At 51.0% G+C, this 16840-nt stretch overlaps 2 protein-coding genes across 2 annotated transcripts; one reads left to right on the top strand and one right to left on the bottom strand.

Moving 5' to 3' along the window:
- The first annotated feature begins 59 nt into the window (after positions 1 to 59).
- On the top strand, positions 60 to 4107 carry LOC139805088 (disintegrin and metalloproteinase domain-containing protein 20-like). Its single transcript, XM_071763100.1, has 2 exons — positions 60 to 1824; positions 1939 to 4107. The coding sequence occupies exons 1-2, from the start codon at positions 1089 to 1091 to the stop codon at positions 3513 to 3515; spliced, it is 2313 nt and encodes a 770-aa protein (XP_071619201.1). The 5' UTR covers positions 60 to 1088; the 3' UTR covers positions 3516 to 4107.
- Positions 4098 to 16421, bottom strand: TMEM116 (transmembrane protein 116). The gene is made up of 11 exons (XM_071763109.1): positions 16286 to 16421; positions 16036 to 16082; positions 15811 to 15874; positions 12179 to 12310; positions 8247 to 8351; positions 6673 to 6722; positions 6227 to 6310; positions 6005 to 6143; positions 5385 to 5529; positions 5197 to 5270; positions 4098 to 4709 (listed from the first exon to the last, which is right to left on the bottom strand). The coding sequence occupies exons 1-11, from the start codon at positions 16331 to 16333 to the stop codon at positions 4506 to 4508; spliced, it is 1092 nt and encodes a 363-aa protein (XP_071619210.1). The 5' UTR covers positions 16334 to 16421; the 3' UTR covers positions 4098 to 4505.
- Between the last annotated feature and the right edge of the window lie 419 nt (positions 16422 to 16840).

A 16840-nucleotide genomic window follows, 5' to 3' on the forward strand; every position in this document is an offset into this window, starting at 1 on the left:
GCATCTCCTGCCACCCCCAGACCTGTCCTGCCTTCCAGTCCTCCCTCCTGCCTGCCTTACCCTGTGGATAACCACATTGCTTTGTATTTTTAGGAGTGCTGAGAGGTGACAGCATGCCCGATGGGATAGGCTGGATAAAACCCTGGAAAATCCTGTGCTCTGCCTGGCAACACAACCCAAAATTGCCTCTTTTAAACCCAGCTTTCCATGAGATGGCAGCAGCACATGCCTGGTGCTACTGCTTTAATCCCCCTGCAAGGTCTGCGGGGTTTTTCTTGTAGCTGTGATTTGGGGTGTCAGGAAGGGTGAGTTGTTCCCTGTTCAGTGACATTTTCCCTGCCAGCTCCTCCATTCTGCCAAGTGGCAGGAGCTAAGGACCCAGGAGTGCCCAGGGCACCTTCTTTGTATGAGTTACCATCCCCTGCTTGGTACCTCTGGAGGATTGAACAGTGGGTTGGGTATTCAGTGGCTGTCAGGGCTTCCACAGCATTGGGAAGGGGAATGGGAGAATAATTTCTGAGCACTCTGGGACTAAGGCAGCCAAATCCCAGCTGCAAGCGCTTTCTTGAAGAGGCACAAGACCCTCCCCTACTCACAGGAGAAGGTGTGGGCGTCCCTTTCTGGCAAGAAAATTCCCCTTAAAATAAATGAATCAGTCAGTGAGGTGCTCAGCTGGGTGAGGAGCCCTGCCAGGATGTCTGTCAGCAGCCACTGGAGGCTCTCGCCCTGCAGCTGAAGGCTCCATTAGCAACCACCTCATTGTTTCCCCGGTAATCTTCCACTGCCTTCCACCCAGGGAGCCTTTAATCCCCTTTTAAACAAATCGCTGCAGCAGCAGCAGCTGCCGGGCTCTGGGCAAGCGGGGTCAGCCCGAGGTGGGGAGCAGGAGACGGGGCCCATTTCGTGTGCTGCTGTCGGGGCTCCCTCCTCCCTGGGGAAGGTTTCTGAGCTAACGGTCGCCCCTGGGGCCTTTCCCGTTCAGATCTCCCCCCGGTTCCTACCTCACCCCGGGGCTGCTCCGCTCTCTGGAAAGGAGGGACGGCTGGGTCCTGCCTGGGAGAGGCCACTCGGGGCACTCTGAGGGGAAAATGTCCACCCCTCAGGGCAGCAAGGTGCCACGCACCTTCATCAGGTCCCGTGCCAGTCCTGAGGAGACGGCTCTGTCATGGCCGCCAGCTGCGCGCCTCAAGGGTGAGAAGGTTAAGATGTCCGTGCGAGGGTTGGCAGGATCCGCCCTGAGGTGTCTTACTGCCAGTTTGAAGGGGTTGTGGGTGCAGTGGCTCCAGGCACGCCGTGGTGGTGGCTGGGGGAAAGCACTGCTCCTCCAGCTGGGGGTCTGGGTGGTGGTGGTGGTGGGCTCTCTCCTCCCCGGGGCAGGCAGCCATCACTCACTGCCAGGCCATGAGATTGTCCAGCCGATGAAACTGTCCCTTAGAGCAGGAGAAGCTGTGGGAGGAGAGGTGTCCTATGCCCTCAGGGTGGATGGGGTGAACCGCATCATCCACCTCAGGCAGAAGAGAGGACTTGTGGTGAAGAACCTGCCCGTCATCACCTACAGCCCCAGGGGGACAAGGGTGGTGGAGCAGCCCCACGTCCCCGAGGAGTGCTTCTACCTGGGCTACGTGGAGGGCAGCCCCGGCTCCCTTGCCACGCTCAGCACCTGCTCTGGGCTGAGGGGACAGCTGGAAATTGGGAACCTGAGCTACAGCATCGAACCTGTGCCGGGGTCCCTCACCTTCCAGCACCTTCTCTATCAGCGAGAGGAGACCCAGAACAAGGCGTCGGTTTGCGGACTGATGGATGAGATGATTGAAAACCAACCAGGTAGGATGGGAGCTCAAAAACTCTTAGGAAAGCAAGACTTATCTCAGAGCCTGAAGCACACCATGTATGTTGAGATTTTTGTCGTGGTAGACCACTCTCTGTTTTCCTTCAAAGGGAGCAATGAGACTTCTGCGATGCTTCTGGTTATAGATACGATCAATTTATCTGAAACATACTATGGGCCTCTGAAGATTCGCATCTGCCTGATCGGGCTGGAGATCTGGACACAGAGAGACTTCATCAGTTACAGCTCGGATATCGCAGAAGTCCTCAGAAATTTTAATGAGTGGGTGAGCAGGGATCTTTCTCGGCGGATGAAATACGACATTGCGCATTTATTTACCTACATGGACTTCGGACTAAACATTGGCCTGGCCTACATAGGTGGTGTCTGCCACCCTCGTTATCAATCAGCTGTTGTCTCGCACATACGCAGGGATTTCAGAACCTTTACGCTTGTTTTCACTCACGAGCTGGGTCACAGCCTGGGGATGGAGCACGACAAAAAAGAGTGCGTGTGCGGAGAGGCCACCAAGTGCCACATGTCAGAGAACCTGCTCCATGACGCCAGGGCTTTCAGCAACTGCAGCAGGCAGAGCTACCTCCGCCTGCTCCGCCGCGGGGACGGCGGCTGCCTGCGCAACGTCCCCGAGCCCCACACCCTCTTCCAGATGAAGAATTGCGGCAACAAAGTCATCGAGGAGGGGGAGCAGTGTGACTGCGGGGGGTGGCGGGGGTGCCGAGACGATCCCTGCTGCCACCACACCTGCAGGCTGAAGCCCAGGGCCCTCTGCTCCGTGGGGCGGTGCTGCCACAAGTGCCGCTTCCTCGCTGCGGGACACGAGTGCAGGCCAGAGGTGGACGAGTGTGATTTGCCTGAATATTGCAATGGGACTTCTGAGTGGTGCCCCCAGGATTTGCACGTGCACGACGGGACACCCTGCAGCAACGATGGCCGCTGCTACGGTGGGAGATGTGTGAGCTATGACAAGCTGTGCCAGAAAGTCTTTGGGAAGGAAGCTCGGGGCGCTCCGGAAAGCTGCTTCAAAAAGCAGAACACCAAAGGGGATCGATTCGGCAACTGTGGGGGGGATGGGGCTGAAGTTGCTTTTGTGAAATGTAAACCCCAAGATGTGCTGTGCGGGAGGCTGCAGTGTGTCAACGTGAAGAGGGTCCCTGATCTGGAGGGGTCTGAAACCATCATTCAGGTGCCAGGACCTGAGGGTTGGTGCTGGGGCACAGCTTACCACGCCGGCATCGATACACCTGATATTGGAGGGGGGCTTGATGGCACCAGGTGTGGGCCCCAAAAGATCTGTATTAACAAGACATGCACAGATGCCACGGCCAGGTCAAAGTGTGATGGGAAGGTTTTGTGTGGAGGGAAAGGGGTTTGCAACAACCTCGGGCAGTGCCACTGTGAAGCTGGCTGGGCTCCTCCATACTGCCAGTTCCCTGGCCTAGGAGGCAGCATGGACAGTGGCCCTCCACCACCTTTCACAGTGGCCATGGAGGAGATTGTCCACAGTGAAGTGTTTGGGATGGTAATTGGGATGATAGTTGCCATTGCTCTCCTCATTGCTGTAATCAAATGCAGACAGGCAATAGCTGAGTTTTTCAGCATAAGTTTAGCCAAAGAGAGAAGTGAGACTACTGCAGCTAAGGAGCAAACCATGGATGGAGAAGAATAACAGTATGTTCAAAAAAAAAACCATCAAAGCAGTGGGAAACCCTCCACCTGAGGTATAGAAAGGAGTGTGGGCCCTGTGGGTATGACCCTGAAGGTAGACTGCTACTCCCAGGAGTTTTTTCACAAAAGGATTTACTCAGCGTAACTGTGTAAACTGTATGAAAGTTAATTACACAAAACCTGAGTATTTCCTCTTGTATTACATGCTATGTAAATAAATTTGGGTTAGGCTCAAAAAGTAAAGCTGTTAGAAAGCTGTTAAAATTTAGAGTTGTTTTCAATGCAGTTAAAAATCTGTTTTATTTCCTGCAGAATGGTAGGAATATAGTAAATAATTTACTTGTGCATCTAGAAAAGCACAGATTCATGCAAAGTCCTGCTCACCTGGCTCAGGAGACATGAGGAAGAGAGTGGGGTGGCTGAGCAGGAGCTGGCATGAAGAACAGGAGGGAAACGTGCAAAAACTCAAGGCATGGAAGGGAGTGCTTATTTTTTTTATGCTATTATGCCATTTTTCTTTCCTTGCAGTTGGCTGTTTGGATGGTACGTGTCCTTATTTTAATAGTGAATTAAAAGTCAGAGATTGAAAAATATTCACCTTTGCTTTACTGTTAATTTGTAATGGCAAATACTTAAGAGAAGTAAAATAACCTTTGACCACCTACCCTCAAAGGAGCTGTACCAGACCTCTGAGCTCTTACATAGAGTTGGCTGCATTTCTAGGGGTATTTCCACGAGGAGAAAGTCTGCACTAAAGTTTAACCATGTTGAAGATTCCATTTACAGTCCGTATAAACCTGTAAAATAAATAACTACCTTCACTGAAGTGTCTGTCCCTGACAGCTGCCCCTCAGGCTCCTTCCTCCAGCAAACTTTGCTGCTGCCAAGACCCTTCCCACTGGGCAGCCCAGTCCTGGGTCTGGCTGACATGGCTAAAACACAACAAGTTCTTGTCAGGATGCTGCTGGTTCTCCTCTGATGCAGGGGCTCATCAGAGCAGGGTGGACGTGGAGCCCTCCACGGGGTCAGGGGGGTTGGTGGGGAGAGTGCTGGCATAGAACTTCTTCTGGGAACGTAGGAGGGGGGTCTGGGTGTCCACGTCCCGGCAGGCGCCGCGTTTGAGGGAGAGGAAGACGTGCTGTGTCCAGCCATACACAATGCAGTTCAGGAGCCCCTGGGAAGCTGCTGTCAGAGCCTGGGAGAAAGCAGAGGGGAGAAGAGGGCTGTTCTCTCAGCTCTCAACCAGGCTGTCAAACCCAGCACCTTACCCCAAGCCTCCTCCTGCCAGCATGTTTTGGGTTTTTTTGTCTTGCTGTGTCCCTGTGTGAGATGGGAATCTTATGGTTACTTTAATGATCTTTGCTAGAGGCTGCCTCAGGCACATCAAGCAGCTGGAAAGGTGTTGTGGAGGAATTGCACTTGGAAACTTTCATAGAAAGAGAAGAAAACTAAGTGATTTCTGGGGATATCTCCTAGGCCTATTTTCTACAGTTTCCTTGGGGCTGGGATTGGTTACTGAAACCTTTTCAAGCCTGGAAAGCACACAACTAACCAAGAAAAAGCAGAAACCAAACTTAATAGCTTAGAGGCTACACACATGCTTTGTCTAGAGAAGATAAGACACAGGTAAACGCTCATTTTCTGTTCAGACAGAGAAGGCAAAAAAGGAGGTTGACATTCACCTGTAGAATTAGAAGAGCTGTGTAGATTTTGCTGCTTGCTGCCCCTGTCAGCTTCAGTATTCCAAGGAGGACAGCTGTGAAAAGGGATGGACAAGAAGGCATTGCTTTAACACCACCACTTTGGAGTTTCATTGCCAGACACTGTGTCTTAGAAGAATGTTGTGAAAATAACTCAGCTCTCTGCTAACCTGGGGCCCAGCAGCAGAAGAATGTGACGGGGTAAAAAACCACCCGTTGTTCCACCATCCTAATCATGGCCCATTGCTGATCCCCCAGGAATCCTGTGGAGTTTACAAACCTTTTGTACAAACCTCGGGCTTGACTGAGTATAACCTAAAAAAAAGAAAAAAAGCAGCATGTTAGCATCTGTACTTTCTGTACATGCTCTGGCTTGGCTTGTTCACCTAGGACATAGTATCCCCTGGCTTTTTTTCAGCCAAAATCTCATTTTACACACAGTTTGCTCCCTGGGGGAGGGCAGTTCTTTGTATGTCATGTTGTCTGAGCTGCAGACTCTGGATTGATTTGGGCTCTTGTTGACTCAGGCTGTAGGTGATCTCTGCTGCCACGCTCTGAGCCTTCTCTACCTGCTTTTTGGGATGGGCTGACAGAGCCCAGGACTCCAGATGGATTTATATGAAGGCACAAGGATATTTTCCCTACCACCCCTTCAAAAAGAGAAGCAACACTGCCCCGTTATTCCCCAGATACGGCCTGCCTGCTGACACCACCCAAGTGAAAGATGAAAAAGGGCAAATCTGTGAGTGATCACCTGCAAGAGTGAGTGTGCAAGGACCATGTTTCTTACCAGAATGGCTACGAAGCTGATCAGAAAGGAAATGAGGAAGACTCCGATGCCGTAGAAATGCATCGCGCGGCAAACGGAGCCACTCAGGGTCTGCGGCTCGCTGGGGACTACGGCAACTTCTGTGTGCATCAAGAGACATCTGTGGGGACAAAGGGACCAACCTGAGCTGCTCCTGGGACTCCCAAGCAGCCAGGCTGCTTCAGAGAGAGGTGTGAAGCTTACCCATGCTTCTGGCTGAAGTTCTGGTAGCAATTACTGCTGTTGCCCAGGCAAAACACAGGCACCATGAGAAGGAAAGGGACCAGGCTAAGAAGAGAAGGGACAATACTGGTTATTGCACTGCTCCCACCCCCACAGACCATACTTGGTTTTCATCCTGTCAGTATTTATTTTTATTGACACTGCTCTAAGAAAGTATTTTATCAGCTTTACTAACATATGCACTTTCACTCATGCAGGCAATACAGCACTTGCTGAAAAAACAGATGTAGCTAAAATAATTAACTTGGCCCTTGGAAAAAGGGCCCTTATATCCAAAACCTCTCTCTCTGAGGTTGTTAGGTCACTCTGCTCTTAACTGATGAGCTTAAAAATAAATAGGAAGGAGGGATCAGCACACTACAGTTTACCAAAACCACATCATTCTCCCCAAAAGAATTAAATCTTACCTAGACGAGATCGTTGCTATGCGCCCAATGCAACTCACATACTCTACAACCTGCAAAATCCCAAAAGTATTTTAATTAATTAACCATTAATTAAATGATCTTCTCAGCCACTGGTTCACAGGAAGTAGCTTCTAGGCAGCACGTCAGCAGCTGAGGGTTCCTCAAAAGCTGATTAATCCCCAAAGGGAGCACAAATGTTTGTTTCCACTTTGCACTGAATCAACACCTCCAAGTTCAGCCTGTGCTGATCTGCCAACACCCACCTGATGTCTCCACCCATCCCCTCCCTGCCTTGTTCTCAGTCTGCACTGGAGAATCTGAGAAGGGAGCTTGGAACTGGACAAGGAGCAGACACTTGATGAGCTCTCTGCTGTAACTTACTCATTTTTAGTACTATTTATTCACTTCACCTGGCCCTGAACCTCAGGAACTTCATGTTCTGGTGAAGAAACACAGGGAATTTGGAGTGTCCTGGTCTCTGCTCACCAGGAAATGTGCTTTGGCACCTGAGATCCACACACCAGCATGGATGCCAGTACAAAACATGGGCACAGCTGGAGTGGTGGGGAATTATGGCAGATATTATGTTTTGAATTAGAACCCAGCAAGAAGGAAACCAATCCTGTAAGTGAAACCAAACCTAGGGACAAGAGCCCTTGAGACATCAATTGCTCTGCCCAGTCTGGTGCTCCCAAATCAACAGATGGAATATCTGGGATACAAAGATTGCTGTGCACTGCAAATGCCTGGAGAAGAGACAGGATCTATACAGAATTGGGGCTGATGGGTTTGGAGTGAAGAGCTGCAGAAGGAACCTGTTGCCTCGCAGCATCAGGAGCACAGAGGAGCAGTCACAGCCCCAGCTGTGAGGAATGGAACAACCACAAGGAGAGATTTTGGTCATGCAGTCCCTGAAGTGTTTGTTTAGCCTGCAACCCAGAGAGTATTTTCCTGAGTACTGTGTCCTTGTTGCTCAGTTCCCAGCTATTACACTGGTTCCCCAAAGGGCTTTTGTAAAGGCCAAGTGATGATGAAGTGAGGCCTGGCCACTCTTCACAGCCCCAACTGTTCCTTTTATCGTTACCTCATTTCCATCACACCTCCTACCTCAAACTCTTACAACATTTACTGAGCCTCTCAAAAGCTCCATGACACCTGGGAAGCATAGAAATTATCAGCTCTCAGTTCCAGGCTGTCCTGGCACCCTCTGCTTTCCTGTCCCCTCTGCAGTGCACTGACAGAAGGCAGTGACACCAAGACACCAGTTCCTCATCCAGTGCAAACTGTTGTTCTTCTAACTGTGGAAGAACTTCACCAATATCCAACCCTCAGCCTTCTCTGCTCTGAAGTGGACACTGCCATTGGACTGTGCCTGCTTTGGTCTTGCAAGCCTGACCTTTCACTGAGCTCCTACAGCTGACCTCTGTGGGCAAGACATGCCAATTCATACAGCTGTGGGGCAGAAGGGCCTTTAAAATCCTTGTGGGAAGATAAAGGGGTCTACATGGACCTCCAAAACCCCACCACAACCCTACAGCTAGACACAACACTTGTTTTCTGTCTGTCCAACTCACCTGAGGAGGCATCCTGTGGAGGTTCTGATTGTACTTCACCTTTAGGTCCATGTACAGGTGCCAGGTGTAGTTGACAGTGTACAGGAAAGTGGCCATGTAGAATATCTGAGAAATACAAACAGATGGTATTTCAGTCCTATAATAACAGTTCCTGTGGCACTTTTAGTTAATCATGGATAAACCCAGAGGCAAGATGCTGAACAGGGTCATGTCCAAGGTGAGGGTTCCTCTATGCTCACGTCTACTGGGGTGCAGTGAGACACCAACTGGGAAGAGCCAGGGAGAGGAGGGGTTCCCACCTTAGACCCCAGGAAGGCAGCTTCACTTTGGCCCCAAACCAGGGACAGGAGAACTAATGACAGTAGACTCTCTTAAAAATACAAACCTTTGTCTTGGCTCCTTTTTCTGGCCCAAGTCCTGGCAAGGAAGGGTTCAAAAGCTCTTTGACCCTCTCTATGACACGTCCATTACAAAACACAGCACAGATGCAGCACTTAGATTTGCTTCTCACATAATGAGCTCTCTGCTCAGTGAATTCACGGAAACAGAAAACAATGGTGTATCTAAAGAGCAAAGTGGGGTCACAGAATATCTGAGCTAACATCCCAAGAACTCTTTTCTCTCCACGGGAAAAAGGAGGAAAGAAAAAATACAGAACACTGTTGCCCACGAGAAGTTTCATAGCCCTTAATTCCATCTTGAGATGAGACCAAATATCTAAAATTTCCCGTAAAAACTCTCAAATCTTTCTTGTATTTGTTTCTGAACCCATGGTTACTCCAGGCAGTCAACAGCATTGCCTAATCACACACTATATATGTGTGTGCTGTGTTGATTACAGGAAGCACATGCTTCACTGGCAAAGGCAAAGAGGAAGGGCTGGAGAAATTAATTTTTCAGTGGATTTGCTATCCTTCACCAAAGAGGCAAAGAGCACAGGTCTGCTGCCCTGATATCATCTATGTAGTCACTAAATAAACTTGGTCTCCTTCCCTGAGGTTGCAAACTCTCTTGGCTAACTGAAGAGGTTGAGCCCAAGGGACTGGGGCAATGCAACAGGAACATTACAGTGACTTTCCAGCTCATTAGACGAGGTTTAATGAGGGTTTGCTGCCCTCCTTCAGTTCCTTCCAGGGAAGGTCATCAAAACAGTCCAACAAAGATCATTCTCTTGCACTTCAGCCTGCCTTAGAGAGGCTCACAAAATGTCAGCACTGCCTTCTTTTTTTGGAAGAGGGAACCAAAAACCACTTGTGAAGTTGCCAGCAGAAAGTGAAGGGAATTCTCCTCTCCTGAGCCCCAGTTTCGGGGCTGTGGGCAGTGCTGCAGTGAACACCATGAGGAGATAAAGCAGGGGCTGGGAGACCTGAGAGTCCCTCATTATAACACTTCTGTGGCTTCCCATTGTGCTCCCCAGCGTGAGCAGAGCCTGCCAGGACATTATTAGGCCACTGGAACTGAACTGGAAGAATGTGGGGGCATTGTGCAATTATAACCACAATCTCTATTCTGGAAATCATCATTGTAAAGCAAAAGCAAGGCAGGGAGAAGGAGAGAACAAAATCAAGGGACAGCAGAAGGGAGTAGTTACGTTTATCATCAACCAAGAATGTGGTGCTGAAACAAGGAAAGTCCAAGAAACAAAGCAAACCCCTCCTTTATGGTACAGGATGGATGTCAGGGGAGTTCCAAGCACTGCAATACCTCCCCTTGGTGATAAAGTGATGGTAAACAAGCTGAATAAACCAAAATACTGCTCTGCTCCTAAGGCAGCCCCCTGTGACTAGGTGTGAGTCCCTCCAGGAGCTGCCATCTGCAAACACCAGCAGGGAGCAGTCCCCAGCCCATCCTCACCCCCGTTGCTCAGTGCACTTTTCCTCTTCTAGGTGTTTGTGTGCAAAGAAGCCGGGTGTGGGGTGTGTTTATGGGGCACCCAGGAATGCAACCCTTGAGAGCCTTCTCCTCTCAGCATGGGCAGAATGGGGCCAGGAGCTGTTGACTCATTTGGTTACAGATCACTTATGCTCTGCAGAAGCTGCTGGTTAAACCTGTTATGGGCTCCTACTTACGGACAAGGTGTTCCCACCAGGCAAGGGCACTGCTGGGGTGTTCAGTAAGGAGGTGTCCTGTGCCCTGTCACGTGCACCCTGCTGGCCTGGTTTCTATGGCAAATGCTCCATTTGTTTTAATCTCTCCCAGAGCAAACAGCAGAGACAGCTCTTGCCAGAGGCCCAACCCAGGACAGACTGCCATCCCTGCAGCCCCCTTGCTGGGGGTGGTCTGCTGGTGGCATGAAGGAGAGGAGACCAGTGACCCTGTGGCTGAGCTGGAGGGGGGTGGCAGCACCCTGACACCCCACCACTGCACCCTGACTGTGCCCCGTGGGGCTAAGGCAAAAGCAAATCCTTGCCCAAGGCCAGCTCTGCCTTGGAATGGAAATAAAGCTCCCACCTTGCTCCTATCCCTTCCTGTTGTCCCTGAGGAGCAGGAAAAGGACAGGAATAAAGCCAGGAATGCAGGGGAGCACAGCATGCTCCCAGTGTCTCTGCTGAGAAAGGATGGAGTATTATCTACATCTAACCCACTTCTCCTCTAGCAGTGCACCCTGTCTTCTCCAGGCCATAAAAAGATCACAGCAGCACTAGGAACTGTCCCCCAGGCTAAGCTGCAAGGAAAACAGCTCTGAAATACTCCCAGTCCCCAGTGCTTCTTCCACCTTTCTGCTCTGAAAAGCTTCTCCCAAGCTCTTCTCATCTTCCCTTGGACCAGCATCTTTGATACTGTTCTGCATCATTTCCCAGGGGTCAAGTTCCCCAGCCCCTGCTGCTTCCTCTCAGTGTGGTGCTGCCAAAGAGGCAGAGAGGAGCTGGAGAAACCAGAGCTCAGGCAGGAGAGGAACAGCTGCTCTTGCCATCATGAGTATTATGGCCTTACCCACAAAAACAGCTTGTTGAGACAACTCTGGGCTGCTGGCACCCCTCCCCAGACATTTCCATCCCTCCTTCCCTCCCCAGGACACATGGATAACTTCTCCAGCTCCAGATGCTGCTGCTCAGTGAGGACCTTTGATTTCCCATCTGTGGGTACCACTGCATTCCCAGGGAGCTGCCTGAGCTCACACAACACACAGCAGGGCTCTTGACAGCCACTTGCTCTTCCCCACCATGTTTTTGTGGGGAAACCATGTTTTCTTCCTTTAAAAGGAAACTGCTGAACCCAGAGATCACTGCTTGTGAACCACCCACGACTCTGGCCCAAGCTTGGCTGTACCCTGCAGGTTTTTCTGAGAGTGATGACTTGCTCATGCTGAAATGGGAACTCAGTGAGACAAAAGCAAACTGCCAAGAAAAGGGCATTTTCCTCACTGGGCTCCAATTAGGCTCCAGCACATGAAATCAGCTGAATGGCCAGGGCACAGGGCTGAGCTCCTGTTGAGGGAGCAGCTCCTGAGCATCCCTGGGATTGTTTGGGAGGATAGGGCCAAGTCAGCAAGGATTGTTTGTAGGAGTAATGTTGTCAGTCCAAGCTCAAGCAAATCATAAAATGTGTCTGTTCCTGCCCAGAATGAGGAGGAAGCAAGAAGAGGAATAGAAAAGCTGCCATGTGAGAGGCACAGAGCTCATCACCAGCACGGGTCCAACAGGGAAGAGATGAAGACCCATCTACCCCCCTTACACGAGCAGCCACAGAATTCCACCCTCTCTTTGCCTTCCTCATAAAGGCACAAACCAGATCTAGCTAAAACCAAGCACTGCTCTCTCTGTTTTACACACAGAAGGCAAAGAGATCTGATAAATCATTTTCCCACAGGGAGTCTCTGCCAAAGCCTGTATGGAAATAGTGCCCCCCGACCATCTTCTGATCAGCAGTGAGGATAATTATGGCCAAGGGTGGAAATTAATAGCACGAGTGGTGATGCCAAGGCTACTCACTTGTCCTGTCACCTGCAGGTTGTAGCAGATGAGATCCTGCTTGGAGGTTGGTGTGCTGTAGAGAAGGGCCCCAGTGAGCCAGCACATGCCCAGAAACAGGTCAGAGAGGCTCAGGTAGAAAAGAGGACGAACCTGGGAAAAAATGGAATTGGTCAGAAGGTCTGGGTGGTGTCCTCTGCACTGCCACAACCACTTTACCCCATGTTCTACACATGCTTTTGTCCTGCAGCTCTCCTTGCACACAAAGATCATGCTGGTTCCTGCTCTCAGGAGCTGTCTCCGTGCAGATGTCCCTCTCTACCCACCCCTTCTGCCCCCAGCAACACCCCAGAATTCCAGAGCAGCATCAGCTCCTATAGAAAACATCTCCAAGAATGTCCAGAATTTTCCAGACTGGGACAGAAGGGAGAAGCTCTGTTAGTTCTTAACCAACAGAGAAATCAAATTTTTGGTAAACACAAACCCTTCCTCAGGTCTGAAATAGCTTGAAACAGACTTTTCCCTCTGCATTTCATGTCATTGCAGTTGGTGACTGAGGCTGAATCCATTTTACATGCCAGATTAATTTTCACTGTGAGTCTCTGGGCTGCACACTGTATCATGCTGGAACAGAGTGGCACCTCCACTAATGGGCACTTTCCAGCCCATTTCCAGTTTGCATGCCCTGGCCAAAAAGGACTGTAAACACAGTAGGAAAACATTTGTGCAAAATTCTGGCCAACATTGCTGTTGTTAGTGGGAGAGCAGACACTCTGGAAAAGCAGCCTAATTATCTAGATTCTTAATTGTAGCCTTTTGTACCTGATTTTCACCATCCTGGAGGTAAAATGATGGGTTGTTGTATTTTTTTTTTCCCCCTACAGGAAATTATAACGCTGAACCCTGCATGGAAGCATTTCAGGAGACCTTGATTTTTAGATTTTTTTTTTTTTAATCATGAAATTGAGCTTTTGGTGAGACTTGCCTCAATATTGCCCTTTAAGTAAATGTTTTCCACTCATCATGTTGTGTGATCCTTGTCTTGTCCCCATAAACAAGAAGAAAGAGCTTAGTGAGACTGATAAGAGGTTGGGTAGATCTGATCCAACCTCATCTGACCTCATGGCATAGCTGGAGGGAGGTGATGTCCCTCGTGCCTTCCTGTCCCCCCTCACCAGGTCCTCTGCCTTCTGCAGGATTTCTCCTCCAGCTCCTTGTCTCTCCAGTTCCATGTTTGTATCATCCAACCCAGCAACACAGGAAATCACTAAATTTTGCTCCCTAAATATCTGGAGTTAGTTTGTACAACACTGCATTCAGACATATCTTTTTTAACCAGCCTTTTCCTTGCTGGTGCTGGATACAACAGGCTGGGGACACTGTCCAGCTTGCAAGCAGGTGAAAACCAAACAGGCTCCAAAATAAGCAAAGAAACAACCTTTGCAATCAAACAAGTGACCCCTTTCTCTAGCAACAAGTGCCCTTGGAGGAGGGCACCATTGGTTGAGGAACTATTTTGGCACAGACCTAAATAAAGAAGAAGGTGACATAGGGGTAAAGAAAAGGCAGCATGGTTCTTCCTTGCACCAGGGAAAAGAAAAAAACCCCAAACAAATGGTATTTATAAAATAGAGGAAGGGAATGTGAAGACGTAATGATTCAGAGGAGCTGCCAGGCTGGAGCACACGTGTTGATTTAGCTCTGTTTGGCCACTGCCCAAGGAACATCTGCCTGCCCAGAACCTGTTTGCTGCTCACCACCATCTCTTCTGAATGATTTAGCTCAGGCTGCAGTTTTATTGACCCCCTAGAGACAGAAAACAAGCTTGCAGAATGCAGTCTTTGATTTCCTAGGCTGGGGGCAGAAGGGGAAGTGTTTATAACAATGTTGTCCTCCCAGCCTCCAGACCTGTTTATTTTTAAACATATTACTCTGGAGCCTCATGACTCAGGAAATAAGCTGTTTGTGGCAAGTTTTGATATGGATCTTTTCCAGACCCTTTGTTTACAAATTTCTACTTAAGACCAGAAACATGGGGACGAGGCAATGGGGAAGTTACTGAATATCCTGCAGGTTTTGAAACACCAGCAAAGGATCTCCCCTGGCAGCAGAACAGGAGCCTGGAAGCCTGATGCAGAGGAGTCACTGCAGCTGGTATATCCATCCCTCCTATCCAGATTTGCAGAAATAATCTGAGCAGGAACATCTGGACTCCCTCAAGCAGAAAGGATCTATCTGTGACCTGGAGCTCTGAAGCAGCTGGAGTGTGGCTACAGCCACATGGTATGACCCAGAGCAGAAGGGCTCCTGAGTAATGCAAACATGGAAGTAAAGGGGCTGAGGCTGCTGAGTCACGTTGGGACATCTGCCAAAGCCAGCTCCCTGTCACACCAGAATGGAGGACCCCAGGAGAGAACCATGTCTGGAGCTCTCTAGGTGCAGGAATGATGCTCAGAGGTAGCCTCTGATGTGCACTTTGTGCAGCACAAGCTCAGGCAGGCTTCCTGTCCCAAGGTGAAGCCCCAGCCTGTATTCCTAAAGACAACTGCACAGAGATTGCAGCTCATCCTTGAAGTGCTGGGCAGAGCATTTCCAGGAATAAGAGTGCTCTGCAGGTTGCATGAGGTGCACATTTCCCCTGCAAACCTGGACACATGCTCTCCCCCCCATCCAGCTTCATCCCACAATGTGTCAGTTGTTAGCTTGATTCCATAGCCTTTTTCCCTGGTTATAACTCACTGCATTCCCTGGAAGTCCTGTTCCCCGGGCTGCAGGTCAAACCCAGAAAGTACAACCACAGAACCACAGAATGGTTTGGGTTGAAAGGGACCTTAAAGGTATCAAGTTCCCACCCTTCTATAACAAGGTGATCTTTAAGGTCACCTCTAATCCAAACCACTGAAGATGAGGGAAGCACAAACACAGCTTTGATACAACACAGCTGCCAGCTCTACTGTCCTATTGCTCTTAGCAGTCACCCACCATTTGCACGGTCCACAGACCAGGCTGCCAGATATCTGTAAAGCCTGTCACATGGGGACAGTTCCACCCGAGGGAAGGTTGCACCCAGGTCCCACTGTTTCAGCGTTAGAAATGTTTGTGACTGCTGGGCATGGCCAAAGCCCCACTACAGAGCCCAGCACATCAAGCTGCTTTTCAGTCTGGCCTCATTTTCTCTGAATATTCAACTCAATCGTTGAGTTGTATCAGTTTTTGTAGCACACCTGCTTGAGAAAACCGCTCAGGAATACCCGAAGGCAAACACCTGTAAATACACTTCCTGAGGGCCATTTCCAATTTGCATTTCAGCAGCTCTGTACCCAGCTCCTCAGCCCTTCAGGTGTTTTGCCCCACAGAGGAGGACACGCTGACAAATCCCTCTTCCCAGGAATGGCTGGAGGACTTTCCTTGAACAGCAAAAATTGCAGGGAGAAGGAACCTACTTCCCCTTACCTGGCAGCAGTTCGAGGTTAGTCCCTTCACAGGCAAAAGTGCCTAATTCTCGGGCAGCCCTTTGCCTCCCGACTGTTAAACAAGGCTTAAACAGATAAACCTGAGACCTAACAGAGCTCCTGAATCACCAGCTCTGTGCTACCCACCTGCCAGGTACCAACACCTCAATTTAGGGAAGGAAAAGGAGGTGCAGACCTTACCTCAGGGGACCTCACTGCGTTTTGGAAGACGGCGTAGGCAATAATTGAGCTGGAACCTATAACACTGAGAAAACAAAGCACAGGTTGGAAGAGGAGCACATCTGTCTGGCTGGGCTAAGAGGTTTCTCTCTCTTTTTTTTTTCTTTTCCTTTTTTTTTTTTTTTTTTTTCCCCGCGGAAAAATCATCGTGGCAATAGTCACTCCCGCCGGGTTTAGCAGCTGTACCTGAGCATGGCCATGGTGAACTGGATCCACTGCAGAGCCGAGTAGACCTGGGGAGAGAACGGGGGGAGCTCAGCACGGACACGGCAGCGGCTCCGGGGGTGCCGGGGGCAGGACCCAGCCCTCAGCCCCCGGGGAGCAGCGGGCAGGGCTGCCGGTGCCCGGGGCTGGGAGCGGAGGGAACGGGCAGGGTCCCGGGAGAGGCGACAGCCGCTGCCCCCCGGGGGTCCCGGTGCTGACGGGGCTCTCTCACCTCCTGCCAGCCCCCGTCCAGCCGAGCCGCCTCCCCCGGGAGGGCCATGGGTCCCCTCCGCCACCGCAGCACCGCTCCCGGGGCTACGGGCACCGCCTGCGCTCCGCCCCGGGGCCATCCCGCGCCCCGCCCGCCCCGGGCCCGGCCCCCGTCGGTAGAGAGGGACCGAGGGGACACGGAACCCTCGGGGGGGTACAGTCTCCCCGCGCATTCCCCACGCTCCTTGGGGCGCAGATCCCGGAGGGCTGCGGGGCACAGACACCGCGGGACACCCCGGGACACCAATCCCGCCCTCCCGGGGACCGTCCTGAGGAGACCCCGCGCGCTGCTCCCCAGCCCCGCCCCGAGGGACCGCGGGGGCTGCCTCGAGGACGGCGCGCGGGCGCTGCGCGGTGCGCGGCGGCTCTGAGGGGGCGCGCGCTGTGGGCGGGAAGGGCGCGCGGAGCTCTCCTCAGGCAGCGCGCGGAGTTTTCCTCATACAGCGCAGAGTTTTCCTCAGGCAGCGCAGTTTCCCTCAGGCAGCGCGGAGTTTTCCTCACCAGCGCGGAGCTTCCC

The sequence above is a fragment of the Heliangelus exortis genome, chromosome 19, assembly GCF_036169615.1.
Source record: "Heliangelus exortis chromosome 19, bHelExo1.hap1, whole genome shotgun sequence".
Classification (NCBI taxonomy): Eukaryota; Metazoa; Chordata; class Aves; order Apodiformes; family Trochilidae; genus Heliangelus; species Heliangelus exortis.